General features: G+C 41.4%; 1 protein-coding gene across 2 annotated transcripts in view; it reads right to left on the bottom strand.

Annotated features, from left to right (window-relative positions):
* Positions 1-726: 726 nt before the first annotated feature.
* grk4 (G protein-coupled receptor kinase 4) overlaps positions 727-15,230 on the bottom strand; it is a 51,631-nt gene continuing 37,127 nt past the window's right edge. Inside the window, exons 9-16 of one of the 2 annotated variants that reach the window (XM_030052298.1) lie at positions 12,829-13,019; positions 11,373-11,410; positions 10,653-10,742; positions 9,859-10,067; positions 6,916-7,053; positions 5,934-6,071; positions 5,366-5,543; positions 727-4,044 (exon numbers count right to left, since the gene is read on the bottom strand). In XM_030052298.1, coding sequence (XP_029908158.1) covers positions 5,367-5,543; positions 5,934-6,071; positions 6,916-7,053; positions 9,859-10,067; positions 10,653-10,742; positions 11,373-11,410; positions 12,829-13,019 — 981 coding nt within the window. In that variant the 3' untranslated portion in view covers positions 727-4,044; position 5,366. The remainder of the gene's footprint in view (positions 4,045-5,365; positions 5,544-5,933; positions 6,072-6,915; positions 7,054-9,858; positions 10,068-10,652; positions 10,743-11,372; positions 11,411-12,828; positions 13,020-15,230) is intronic. The other variant, XM_030052288.1, reaches the window with a different exon arrangement.

The following is a 15,230-nucleotide window of genomic DNA, read 5'->3' as shown; positions in this document are numbered from 1 at the left end:
ACTCAGGTAGAGGAGAGAGTGGGCAAACAACGAATGGGAGAGAGCACAAGGAGAGGCACTGCTACCAATAGCCACTGTGCTGCAGTCACCCCCATGTCTTCCAGCCCTGGTGTATTTCCCACGAGTCCACCACTGGACCAAAATAATGCACTTATATTAGCAAAAAGGGACCAGTAGGCTGTTGTGGGCCTTAATACAAGCCCATCCACATCACTGCTGTTACACTGATTGTTATTTATTATGGTTTGTTTTTCAAAACATGTCTTGGCAACTTAATAAGATTATTTAAAAAAAAAAAAAAATCATCCCATCTAATCAGTGTTAATTCATAAACACAAAATTAAAAGGACAAAATAAATCAAGACACCAGTGGGTTTTTTTTTTATACAAACGGCAGTGTATTATTTCATAATTACAAATGTCAGATATGGTACAACAACCAGTGATACAACTTGTACAAGAATTACAATGACTGCAGTGGTTGAACAACATGACTGTACAAATACAAAAAAGAAGAAAATCAAGAAGTCCAAGGCCCTGTTTGAATATCAAGAACACATCTGTCATTTCACCCTTCCATGAAAGTATCACTGATCTAGCATGTCCGGACAGATCAATGAGAATCTACCTAAATATAGGTATACATCGGTGGTTACCTCAACAGTAGATTCAGTGACACAGAATCAAGGAATTGAGCATCTCTTTCCTCTGAACATCTCTGGTGAGTGTCGTCCCTGTTTTTAGGAGACTGATGCACTGATCTCTACCTTGGAGGAAGGCAGGAGAGCACCAACCCTTGTCTTGTATTCAAACAGGGCCAACTCAGCTGGTCACCTTGCCATTTATAAAGTTGTCCTCAGATACCAGTGTGATATGTTGGCACTAGAAGGTCATCATTTACATATACAAGGAACCTGAAGTATTACAAACCGATACATGCTTGAGTAATAAAACATATGTATTTTCTTTTTTTTTTTTTTTTTTAAACAGGCATTACAATGCACTTAGTGCGGACATTCAAAACTGTTGAGCGGTTTAAAGTTCCTCTAAGTGTAGGAATTCTCTCAGAATGGATGGAAGGAAAAAGGTTGAAAAAGGCGGGGCGTCATAACTTAAAACTTGGTAATTGGCACATACAATAAAGGCTGTCAGTCTTTGTAAAATTCTTCAGATAATAAAAAAAAAATGATTTATTTAATGTTGCTTTTGGTATCATTGGCAAACAAGTTAAAGACACTTCCTATTGTCATTGTCAGAACACACCATAGTGCAATGAAACTAAACATTTCTTTACTGCTATATGAATGACAAACACAGTTTCCCTGTGTGTGTGTGTGTGTGTGTGTGTGTGTGTGTGTGTGTTGAAGAGCTTAGTTACATGTTAGAAATACATCATTTACAAGTTTTTTGAGGCGAAGAGCTAAATGGCTAAAATCTACATCTGCAAGAAATCGGCTTCAAAATGTGCCTGAGAGCAACCAAAGGAGAACAAAGGGAAAAAAAAGAATAAGAAGAAAGAAACCAAGATACTCAAGAAGTCAAGTGACAACAAGCCAGCAACAGGAGCTAGATGCATGTGTGATATTCCTGATCTGATTATGGAATGTGTTGCAGGGCACAGTGTTTTCAAAACAAGCCAAACAAGCCTTTGAAATCAATTCTAATTTTGGAACCTGTAACTGTATCATATCAAATTAATGTGGATATTAACTGTCTCCTTAAAGTAAAATTCAAGTGGTTTCATGACATTGAACTATTATAAAGGTCAAAGGCAGACATGTCTTCTTGTCTTTGTTCATTATGATATGGAAATACCTGTAAAAAATCACCTCTCATTAACCCTTTTAGTTAACCACACTGTAATTGATGACATCACAAAGGTGTGGCTAAATTTAGATCGTACAAATTTACTTAGGTATGTCGATGGATATAACAATAGCTGTATATGGATACAGTTTGATATACACACAAAGCCAGCATGTCCAAACTGGGTATTCACAGCATTAAAAGATGTGGTGGGGAGTAAACTATGACTATCTCAACTAGAAAAATCAAAAGCAAAATGGCTTAAAACGCTTTAGGATGCCAGTAAAGATGAACACATTAATCCCAGTATGATCCATGTTTAAGTAACAAATAGAATGTCAGTTTGACCATGACCAGTTCATCTGGAAGGATATAACTCCTCCTCCTGTTAAAAAGTGCACAAAAATTGTAGTTCTTTAAGTTGTAGAGTTTTTTTTTTCTGTACATAGATGACAGTCATTATAAAGGCAGGATTTGATTTGTCAATTCCCCATCCTTCCCTGTTCACACACAAACAAACAACTGTCTCAAGTCATTCCTATAAGAGAACGACATACAGGAATTTAATGAACTAGTAGTGGTGGATGGTGAATGGTTGGAGTCACTGTCATAAATGGGTTTCATGTTTCTCTACAACAGGCACAGCTAAAGCCATTGGATATAAATAGGGGTCTACGGTCACTGGGCTATTATCTATGATCAACAGGCAAACAGCACAAACATAAAGAGGCCAAATCAGGCTCCATCATGACTCCATGCCTTGGCTAATCGCTGCTGACATCTGAGTCAATGGAAGTTAGTTTGATGTGACAACAATTCATTATGCAGATGAAGCCAGTATCGACTGCAGTTCACATCTACAATATGGTTCCACCACCATCATCATCATCATCATCATCATTATCATCATCATCGCCATCATCTAACCCATGTTCACAGCCAACTCATTCACCAGAAAGCCTCAGCCAGCACCAGCCCCTAGCCTTAGAAACACAAATTACTAGATACTTCAGGGTGAAAAGGTTTTCTGTGCCGCGCATGGTACAGGTTCACAGTAAATGGACAAGTTGCGAAAACATGGCACAGCCAGGTAGTACAACAAACAAGAGTTTTGAAGAAGATGAATCACCAACAAACATTCTGCCTGAGTGAATATTGTAACAGACATCTACTTTAGCAACTCCCAAGGGATACACTGTCAGGCATCTAAAATGGATTAGTCCTCTGGTTCTTTTGCAGCTTAGGAATGACTTGTACGCCTTACATCATGAGAAGAGTTTACAAAATGTTTTACTGCTTTTGTACTTTAAGGTTACTGTATGTGTTGCACATGTTGACTAAGAGATTGTCAGAAATAAATACATGCCATCTCTGCTAAAATCGAGTAGATACAGGCACCTAGAAGACTGTTTGCTTATGCCAGTCACAACACATAGCCCAACACCAATACCAGCCATCCACCCTGCACGTACCAGTTCAATCTAACCTGCCTAACTGGGCTGAGGGAGGGACATGGCTCATTATTTTACAGAGTTCCCAGCCAACCACTTGTACCTCTCAGTCAAAGGAGCTGGTATAGATCTGGGAAACAAAAGGATAGGTTTAAGCAGCATGGCATCAATATGGCAATGTTAGATTGGATATGTTTCACATATCATTGGGATCCATGCGCTTCATTCAGATCTACTTGAGCCTTGGGGTGTAGAGGCTAAGGGTTAGTTTGTAACTGGGTGGACTGATGTGCTAACAACACGTCACATTGGCCAAATCAATAACAACAAACATACAGCACATATAAAACAAAGGCCTTATGCTACATTAAGAAAAACAAAAAGACTACTGGTACTGTGCTTCTTAAAAAAAAAAAAAAAAATCCTCAATACACATTTTCCATACTCATTCCAAAAGAATAAAGGAAATAAAAATGTTATGTATGCATTCAAGTGGTACTTTTATGGCTTTTTGTACAATACAACCTTTAGTGAAAATATACATCTAGACATAAATTCAAGTACAAATGTACAAAATCTTTAAACTCATACTTTTTTCTTTAATTATAATACACTTTTAATACAGCTCATAAATACAGGTCAACATTCACTGAGTTCCTAAGATTTGCGCTCGGGTGGAGTTGGTGGTGAAGGTCGGCGGCAGGGGGAGGAGGCAGGAGGAGGGAGTGGTTTAAAGTCGCGAGGGTTCTTCATTCTCGTCATCACTATAACCGCTCTTAAAACAGACCTAGGAAGATTCAAAAGTGAAGTTATATTACTAAAATACGGTCACTTTTTTTTTTTTTTCCAAAAGTTGCTCATCAAAAAAAGGCTATCAATAGCCTAATATTATTTAGGATGAGAACTCAGAAACGCCAGCAATACAAAGGTTTTGCTCAGCCAGAGGCATGCGCTGTTGTAGTGCTAAGACTGCTCAGTCTGTCACACTAATAAAATCACAGACAGCACTTACCAGCTGACTTGGAACCAATGAGAAAGATAATGTGGTAACACATGCAATTTAAGAAAAGCAGATGAAATTACAAAATGAAAAATATGAGGTCTTTGTGGCAAATTATAGATAACACCAGGGCAACCTATTAGCAGCTGTTAACCCAAAATAGGTGAAATAACCTGTTACGAGTAGCAGTTGCAGCCCATAATGCAGGGCAGAGCCATATCCATTAACAAAAATTGGGTCTGTCTCATTTGTAAAAGGAAGCTTCCTGGTTAGGTGGCCTTTTTGAGGAAATATTACCACTTATGACTGTCTCAATACAGTAGGAAACATATAACACACCCAAGTAGGTTCCTTGATTTGTTGAAATTTCAAGAAACATCAGTTTGTTCCTTTGCTACACAGAACATCCCACAAGACCAAGCATTGAGCTGAAACTCTGGTCATACCATAACATGACTTGTCTAGCACAGTCACTAGTCATCCTACCAGATGCAACCTAACTTGGTATTAGGTAGTTAGCTGTAATGAATCTAACGTTCTAATTTTTACTGTCTAGTTTCATTAGAGGGCTGGAATACCATGGAATCTGCTGACATTTCATTTCTGCTAACAATTCTATGTTAATCATGTGACATTTCCTTTTAAGCTTCTCTAGGTTTCTAATCAGGAATGATCCTAAATAGGAACCATGGTAATAATAAGCCTCCATGAAAATGAGACAAACCCATTCTGTGAAAGTTCATCTTATAAGTTTCCCCTCAACCACAATCCAACCACTCTCCATCCCCTGTTTCTCTGAAAGAAGAATCCTCTTGTTTGACCCTCTGAGACAAAGTGGCATGAAAACAAGTACAGGGAAGAAAATGCAAAGAGATTAACAAGGGGCACAAATGCTCAACCCCTGAGAGAGAGAGAGTAAAAGAAGGGCCTTGTTCTAAACCAACCCAAAACGTCTTTGTACTTTGGAAAGGCATTACTGCAAGTGACAATTTGCATATTCTTCGGCATCCTCACAAGATCTGTAGAAGTTCACAGGAGTTTGGCAGTAAGGCCTTAAGGAGTTGAATTTGGACAAGGCCAAAAAAGTAGGAAGGAAGAGAGAAAGTACCTTAGCCCCCACCCCCTCGGACAGTTGCTGGAGCGCTAGCACTTGCCTCTCTTCTGAAGAGGCGGTAGAAGAAGCCTCTCTTTGGTGGAGGGTTCGGTCGGTTCATGTCCAGGTCGGGGCACAGTGTCCCGTCAGTCTCGTAGACATTGATTTCTTTGAAGCACTCCATCTCAATCATCTACAAAGAGAGGAAGGCTGGGTTATCTTGCTTGATACCATTCACAGTTTGGTGGTGGTCGATAGTAACTCTTGCTCACTCACTTGCAAAACAACAGACACTACAGCCATGAACGTGGCTGTAGTGACTGCGGCTGGGCTGGGCATGGGCATTTTCAACGTCAAACAACACCCAACAACTGTCTTATATACATTCAACAACTGTTGACACGTTCAAAGCCATTTGAACGTGTTTAACGTGCCAACACCTAACAGCATAAATACACATTCATCTTTCTTATTTGATCTGCTTCCCACCATTATAACTATTTCACCAATATTGCGCTAGACTGTATCATTCCACTGCTGGAGTAAAAGGTGACATCATCTCAGTCCCCTGAGCTTGCAGTACCTCATTCTGCCAGGGGATGGAGACACTGCCTGTGACAAACTTGTGGTAGAAGTCATCATCAGTGGGGTCAAGGTTCACGCCTTTGACAGTTGAGAATTGCTCGATATCCAGGACATCTTTACAATACACCGCCCGTGGCTGAGAACGAAACAGGCGGAGAGATGATGGGGGGGGGGGGGGGGGGGGGGGGGGGGGCCAACGGACAAAGTGAATGAGAAGAAGTGAGTGAGAGAAACAGTATAATTAAAAGACTACAACAACTGGGGGCAAAATGTGAAAACAAAACCTGAAATACATTGTGTCAGAGGGTACACAAAAACATTCACACTCCTGAAGAGTCTTTGCTGCTTTGTTTTCCTCACCATGGCCCTACTGACCTGAATAACCCAAAATAGAAATGTAGATAACACTATCTACTTTCAGCTATTGATTTAACCTCTTGGGTCAATCTCTCTCTCCCCTACTCTGTCTATTTATGGTGCTAAAATGCAGTGTTTCTCTCTCTCTGCATAGCATTGTCATCACAACTAGGCGTCCATAAATGTAAAAGATTCAGAGATTTTTCTTAACCTTTATTTATCCAGGGAAGATGACTGAAGTCTTATAGACTTTTCTTTTTTTAAAGAATGGCCTATATCACTACACAATTACACATATTGCATTTAAACCTGAGACTTAACAATAGTCCTCTGCTGCTGAGGCTAGTTACATTGCACGAGGGCACCTCCACTTAAATTGTCAAGGGCAGTGTGCTTTTCATTTCCTCAAGAAGACTGGGATTTCAACTGCAGTCACACACCCGCTTCTCCAAGCTGTAGTGTTCCACCACCCCCAAGAGCTACCATGATAACTAGCTTTCACTGGAAGTGTTTGTTTACTTGCAACAATGGTATTTCCTGTATGCTGATTTGCAGCTTGCCAAGGTTTCGGGTTCTGGACTGAGCCTCTATGTACAGTGTGTAAATGTGTGCATGCTTCTTACGTCAGGGCTGAAGGGAGGGTCCAGCATGTTGGCCTCAAGCCGTTTGAAGTTGATGTTTCTGAAGATGGGGTGCTGTTTAACCTCCATCGCCCCCTGGCCCTGACACCCCAGTCGCTCCTTGGGGTCCTTTGCCAACAGCTGACACACAGCAAAAGGAAGAACAACAACAAAAATCAGTCAAAATACTATGATTACACTCACTTAGGAACTGTGTGTCCTGGCTTCATTTATGTGTATCTGTGTGTTTGCCCAGACAGTTTCAGCAGATAAATTGTTACTTGATACATTTCTAATTTGTTATCAAAAAGAACATACACCTAATCTAAGTTAAAGATTGGTTCCTTAGGTTTCACCTCCATAAATCACATACACAGAAACACATATACAGTATACTTTATGTTACAGAGTATGAATAGGAGGCTAATGTGATGTCAGATAACTCCTGACAGTTTTACAACTAGTCTAATCCTTCCTCTTCAGCGGATACAAAACACACATGCTTGTGCTCCACATGAAATCCTCTTGTCTATGTGTATCTGACCCCACATCAACTCATAAAGACAGATACAAGTCCACACACAGATGGACCAGTCAACACAGGACCACCATGGTAAGAATAAGAGCCAAGCGCTGTTTCTCCTTCCACGAAGAGATTCTAGATAGTTCTACCACCACACCACCTACAGTGGGCCTGTGAAGTGGATGAGTGCTGTTTAGTGGTTCGGTTAACCAGTGGGCACCCTGACTGCCTCTGCTGTCACCCAGAAGGTGGTGGCTTGTACAGTCAATGTATTGATAGCCTCTCGCCCCCCTATCTGTGTTTCCCACTTTCTCTCACCACTCTCTACCCACTTGCCCTCTGTTTCTCTACCTCTTGTACAACTCTTGCCCAATTTACCCCAGGCTTCAAAGCCAACTCTCACTCTCTCACTTTCTACTCTTGACAACACAGATCTCTTGTCTATTTTTGGCCTGTGGTAATAGCCATCTCTTTGGTATGGCCACGACTTCTCTTTTCTTCCCACCCCCTTCCTCATTATCTTTCTCCCATTTCTTGCCCAAAACCTTTCTTCTCTTCTGTTCCCTCTGTCTCCCTCTCTTGCTCTCTCTCTCTCTCTCGCTCTCTGGGGAGTCTTTGATTCAGCTGAACCTCGGGTCAAAATGTTCCACCATGTCACACAAATAAACGTCCCATCTCCCCCTGCTCTGAACCAAAGCAGCCCAGTGGTTCCCTCTTGAAGAGAATAGTGAAGGAGGGAGGGCACAGAATAGTGGGATTGCAAAGGACAGAGGAAGTACAGCTGATATGGACAAACACTTTCATATTTACTGCCAAATATTTCACATAACTGACCCAAAGGGAGAGACAGACACATGCGGAGACACATGGACTCCATATACACATGGTATTTTAAAAAATGCATCTTAAGGGTTAAGATACTACTCTGATTGCACCTGTCCACATAAAAATATAGGTGTAAACGCGCTGGGCAATATATCAATATTGTATTGATATTATGATACGAGACCAGATATAACCTGGGATATGGATGTAATAATATCGTAACATGTGCTGTCTTTTCCTGGTTTTTAAGGCTGTACCTGAAGGTGGCACAAGGGAATGCAATTTTCTGTTGTAGCTGTTGTTTTATTTGCCTCTACCTGCTTGGTCATCATATCTACATTACAAATGATTGTTTATCAAAAAATCTCTGGTGTATAAATATTTTATGAAAGCACCAATAGTCATCTTGACAATATCATAGTATTGACAGAGGTATTTGATCAGAGATATTTGATTTTTTTTTTCATATTGCCAAGTCCTAGTTGATGGATTAAAATGTGACTGCTTAAACCACCTCTGGAACTGGTTAAAGATGCTCTGTGGCCACAAGTTGAGAGAATTTCCCATTTAGTTGTAGCCAAAGCCACATACCTAAGTTCTATACTCCTCCAAAAACATGCTGTGGCCAGTAAAAGAAACAGTGCATAGTTTTGTTTTGATCTGAGGGGAACTACGGAGGAGAACATTATCACACTGGTAAAAGCCTTGGAGACCAGTGGAATACGGATGAGTTTCATGTACAAACAAACAAGAAATTTACTGTCATTGTGGACAGACTCTGCACACTGTGACATAAAGAGGAGAGGGAAGGGCAATCAGGTTTCCATCTGTTTGTGGGAGACACATTTTTGATACCAAAAGAAAATGTAATATTGGTAAATCACATATAGTTACAATCTAAATGCAAGTCAAACTTAGTCCACACTTAAGATTTATGAGATTTTGTGGGGTGAGGTAAGTTTCTGTCAGATAACATCTTAGAGGAAACAAGGTGAAGATGACAGAAAGGAGAGGGCTAGGGGGCGCTTGTTTTCTTTGAGTGAGGGAAGCGGGGATCATGTGATCTTATGTGAACCTTCACACAGAAAGAAAGAGAGAGAGAGCAGATGCAGGGAACAAGCGCACATAATGTGAAAGTAACAACAGAAGCAGACAGGTGATGCTAAAGATAAATCATGTGTGTTATATCGATATCGATCAATATCATTATGACATGCATATCATATCGATGAACAAAACCACATGGATTTTAACGTGATTCACTTCCAGCTCTGTAGTCATCCAGGCCTTCTGAACCAATGTAGCTGTATCTTACACATTATGCCTGAAGCATTGAGATGCATCCGTGAATTTTAGCACCGCTGCTGGGTATAATTGGTATAATGGACACACAAACAAATCTGTGGGCCGTGTGACACTATTTTTCACCTGTTCTTTGAACTTTCAGCGTGTTCTCTCCATGCCACCACCTTCCCAGTTAAGTGCCACCCCGTCCACACCTGCCACCAGTCTCTAATAACTTGTCAAAGTGCCCCTCATCTCCCTCCTCCTCCCAGTTCGTCCACAACCATGTTTCACTTCCATCTCTTCATCCTCACCTGTCTGCAGATGTCCTTTGCATCTTCAGAGAACTTATCAGAGTACTCCTCCTGGTCCTCGCGCACTCGTCTGTCCACCTCCTCCCGCTTGACTCTTTCCTTGCGCTTGCGGAAGGGCGACTGGCCCTGGATCATCTCGAAAACCAGGCAGCCCAACCCCCACCAGTCCGGGCTGAAGGTATAACTCTCATTCTGGATCACCTCAGGAGCTGGGGGAGGGGAGAGAGGGGAGGAGGAGGGAGAGAGAAACAAAGAGATTATATAGGAAACCTGACAGAGTGGCTGAATCAAGAGACACATGACCCTTTTCTGATCTCTTGATAGCACAATGTTTTAATAATTTGTGTTTGTTGTCACTCACTCCTGTTTTTGAAAATGTTGGGAGTGACATTTACACTCTGTTTGCAAAATACCAATCAGGGATGTTTGTGCTAGAATTTCTCCTTGCTGGTCCCAGACAACTTTAGGAGTACTGCCTCAGTTACAGGGACCATTTTGGGGTCCAAGGACTCAACACCCAGAGAAAAAAAAGAGTCATCGGTTCCTCCAGTGGAAACAAGGGTAAAGGTTCCTGGTCCTTCAAAAAGGTTCCTGTATTCTGCGGACAGTAGCCGTGGTGGAAAAGGGGTAACAGAGAGTTGATGAAGTTCATAAAGAGGTGGAGTAAGTTAAGAGATGGGCAGAGGAAGGCCTGCAATGTGTTTAACTGCAAAAAGGTGAAAAGTCTAAGAAAAGAAGAAGTGTAGCAGAAGGTTTTTAAACAATGTTAATGTTTAATTGTGTCCAACTCTTACCCATATATCCAACAGTGCCCACTCTCCCTCGTATCGTCTCTCCATCAGGAATCTGGACAGCCAGGCCAAGGTCTGAAATCCGGATGTGTCCTGGACAGGATGATTAGATTAATAAACTAATTAAACCCATGCTAACCTGCTAGCATTACATTACATTGACATTTTAGGCTTTCAGCTGATGTGCTTATCCACAGCAACCTACAATGAGAGCAACAGTGGAATAGGTTTGAGTTTCTTCATCACCAAAATCACCAGAAAACAATACTACAGATGGCAAAGATCAAAGTGCCCTAACTGTATTCCTGTAATAATGTAATAAAAGAAGTGTGAAGAATGGGAATAAGAAAAAAAGGAGCTAAAGACAGAAGTAAAGAGATTATTTTACTTCAAGATAAAACCATATCACAGCAAGTAGAGGAGGAAGACATCAGAGAGGGGGTATGACTCAGTGGAGAGAAATGTGAGGAACCCCAAGAGATGGCTTTTCGGCCTACGATGGAATATGAGGCGTGCCTGTGCTGCTCTACTTGCATATTATAAAAGTGGGCTAGTTAGAAACTATCCTCAGTTCGATGTTGTCAACCCCATACAAGGCTGTGGGCACATGGCCTACATCAAAGCAAGTGTGGAAAAAAATCCCTTCACAGGCCTAGGAGTGCGCCAGCATGTTGCTCTGCTCAGGCCTGATTTTAAGAGCAAGATAAGACATTTGGGACTTACCACGATCATCCAGTAGGATGTTTTCAGGTTTCAAATCCCTGGAAAAAAACAAAAACAAAGATGTATTTGGCATTAGGGATGTGTTGCTTTGATTTTATATGTGCACAAAAATTAAATATTATCTCAGCAATGTTATAACAATAGAAAACTGAATAAACTCATCATTAACTTGTCTTTTTTTACATTTCATATGTTGTCTTTTATTGTCTAAATTTTCTGCTCTACTGCATATTCCACATTCACTTCTTGTTATGTGGCTTTGACTATAATTTTACATATCATTCTGATTCATTGGTTTATATTGAGCTAACTTCCTATTTTCAAGTGATGTCATTTTTTTTTTCTCCTGAAAGAATTAAGTTGTAACAGCTACGATTTCAGCCATGACTGAAATCTGGGAGCCCTGCCTAATGCCAACCTGAGATCTGTTTACCATTTATGACAACACTCCAGAGCCCAGCGAATACTCTGTGTGGGTGCATTTATATGAGCGTATGAGTGTGTGTGCATGTGTGTCTTATGAGAACATCAGTGTTTAGTTTAGTATAACTCTAAGGTCCCATTTAGTGTGACAGGTACACTACACCTTGGGTAAATCAGTACACCATTAATCCAGTCACACTTCATCAGCCTGGACTGGCTATTTGCACTTTTCCCAGTCTGAACACTATAACCAACACCCTCATATGGTATACATCTTAATCTCCCTCATACGAGGGCTATGTACCAGACTAATGCCCAATATTTGGATTCACTTTTTCTGGTTTATTTTAGACTTCTTAGCAAGTGACTTGTTGCACAGAGCCTGCTAAATGCTAAAATGTTTAGCCAGTCACAGGCAGGTAACTGATACACCCGGATTGCCTGCAGGAAATGTGACAGTTGACCAATTGGGCAAAAGTTATAGCAAATGGGGATGACAAGAACACAAGTACAATGAACAATGTTTATCTTAGCTAGGGATTAGACAATAGAGAATCTTATCGCCTCAAAAAAGTTGATCATGGTGAATTTCCATTATCAGGATAATCATAAATCGGGATAATCAGGAATATCCTCACACAAGTGACTTAAAAAAGCTGTCTAGTTTGCTGATATAAGGCCCTTATAAGGCCCTAAGGATTTCCTGATCTATTTTAAAGTGCCACAACAAGAGGGAGCCCACATCATTCCAAAATCGTGTCACCTGTCACCATGGTTGAAGGCTCGGTTTGACCATTGTATCCCACACACAAAAAAATGTTAAGACAGATGTCTGGAAACACTACAGATTCCAAATTCCAATTTTAATGATTATTTGTGAACCGCAATTATTTTGGCCAAGATAACTGTGACATGAAATTTCAGGCCATGCCTAGTCTTCTTGGTCATAATTATTGACAAAATTCCTAATTTACATTTGCTATAAAAGCTGATGCCCACTGCTCCCTGTCCCAGAATGACCATGTGCCCTGACCTGTAGACTATCCTCTCACGGTGCAGGTCCTCCAGGCCACAGCAGATCTCAGCAGCGTAGAAGATGGCTCGCTGCTCGTCGAAACCCGAATTGCCCATGTTGTAGATATGGAACTTCAGGTCACCGCCATTCATAATGGTCAACACCAGGCACAGCGCATCCTTGGTCTCATAGGCATAAGCAAGACTAACCTGGGGAAGGAGGGATGTTGGGAAGCGGTAACAAGAGAGGCGGGGGACCAATCAAGAAGAAAGGAGGCAGAGTAAAAAAATAAATAAATAAATAAAAACGGAAAAAGAGAGGGGGGGGGGAGAGAAAGAGGATAGGACTTCTGTAAGAGACAGAGCGGCTAGTGGAGCGTGATTGTTTCATATGGTCTGTCTAATGCCCAACAATGATAATCCATTATCCCAAGGGAAATGCAAAGAATGTACACAAAGTGTCACAGAGAAAGAAAAACACAAAGAAATATATCACAAATATGGAAAACCAGAGGCTTCGTCTCCACTCCTCGCTCCATTGCCTCCTGTCCTCTGCCTCTCATCCCATCATCCATCTCTCTCTTCCTCTTTATTCCCACCCCCCTACTCCCGTCTCATCCCGTCCCCTCCCCTCCCCTGTGGGTCAATGACACACAGGGTGCAGCGTGTGTGTGCCTGCACTTGTGTGCACAAGCAGGATGTTGCTGCCATCAGGAGGAATCCCATCTGCTCTTGACTGCATGCTCAAAAAATACTCTAAGAGGCAATGGGAAAATTCTTATGGGCCAAGTAAACAAGATACGTACATGCATACATAAACAAACACTCATAGAAACAGCACACAGCAAAACAAACACTGTATGTAGGTCTCGAAAAACACATGGACATTTCCACTGAAACTCACTACAGCGGGACATTGAGCTTTGGTATCAAAATGGATTTTAATAGGCATCAGATAGCACATATACATATGTTATCTTTCCTGAGAGGAGAGGCTGGCCACATCTGTGAATAAATACAAATCATTTAGTCTGCAAGCAAAATGACATGTGCTCATATTCAACAAAGACACCTTTACAAAGGGTGAGCTTTTCTAGCACCAGTATCAAATTTGGTATCAAAAACAGGTACTTGTCCTGCCATGGGGAAAAAGAGAAAAAAATGAAAAAGAAATAATCAAAACCCAGTTGTGGTCAGGGCAAATTGGAGCTGTGTGTGGTGTGCAACACAGCGAGGAGGCTGCTTCCCCAGCCTCAGCTGCTGGAGACAACAGAATGGAGTCACCCTGCCCTGACACACACACACACACACACACACACACACACACAAACACACACAGATGTAAGCAGTCATATATGGACAGATTATTAGTGAAAATATGGGCTTAGAAAACGTATTTGACTAACAGTATGCATTGATTAACAAAAGGTAAAGAGAAATAGGTGGAGAGAGAAAGAGAGAGAGAGAGAAAAGAGGGGTTTGAGAGAGTACTTGACTCTTCTCCTTGCTACTGCTGTTTGGTCAGTGTTGCTAGGCAACAGAGCTGCTCTCGTAGGTAGAGAGGCACATGAAGAGTCATCAGTTCTGCCTGCAGCGGAGAGCGCGCACGCACATACACACACACACACACACAACCAAACACACAGCATCATGTGCCAATCCCAGGTGACAAGAGCTGCAAGTCTGAGGTTCTGTAACAAGCCCACTCCAGCCTCTGTATGTGTGTCTGTATGTGTGTGTGCACGCACACCCATACACATACTGTTGCAATGACTCACTCAAAACAAGGACGTAGCTCACGCTGCATCAGAAAACAACTAATCCAACACCTCATACTACTCAAAAAAATACTATTAGCTTCAAATGGAGAACAACGAGAGGGTTTGATGCTCGGCTCCGTTTTCCTCCAATGTGCTTTAACAGGTCTCAGTTTCACACAGCTCTATGGAGGCAAATGGTGACACAATGTTCTACTTAGTATAAACACACACATACACACAAAATACACACACCAGAAATTAGCATGCTAACCCTAACAGCCACTCCTTGCTATGTTCCCAGAACGTTCAACAAGCACTTGCTGTAATTTTCTTGTCTTTGGTACAATAATTTTTTTTTTTTTTTTTTTCTTGGAGGAACACGACGCTGAGCCAAAGCTAAGTTTCCTTTTCCTGCCTAAGCACCTGAGACTTTTTGTGAGTCCAGTTGGATGTAATGGAAGCAGATGCACACCTCACGTGTTTTCCAGCTGTACAGCATTTGAGTCCTGACGTCAACACAAATAGTCAAGCAGGATTCAAATTCAAGCATGATCCATTTTTACATATGTAGAGTGTCAAGAGCAGGGTGGAAGGAATAAAGAGGGAGAAACACCAGGAGCATGCACATTACAACACAGGCAAAAACAGAATGGTGACAGAA

Source organism: Myripristis murdjan, chromosome 1, assembly GCF_902150065.1.
Source record: "Myripristis murdjan chromosome 1, fMyrMur1.1, whole genome shotgun sequence".
Classification (NCBI taxonomy): domain Eukaryota; kingdom Metazoa; phylum Chordata; class Actinopteri; order Holocentriformes; family Holocentridae; genus Myripristis; species Myripristis murdjan.
This window is presented reverse-complemented; position numbering and strand designations above follow the sequence as displayed.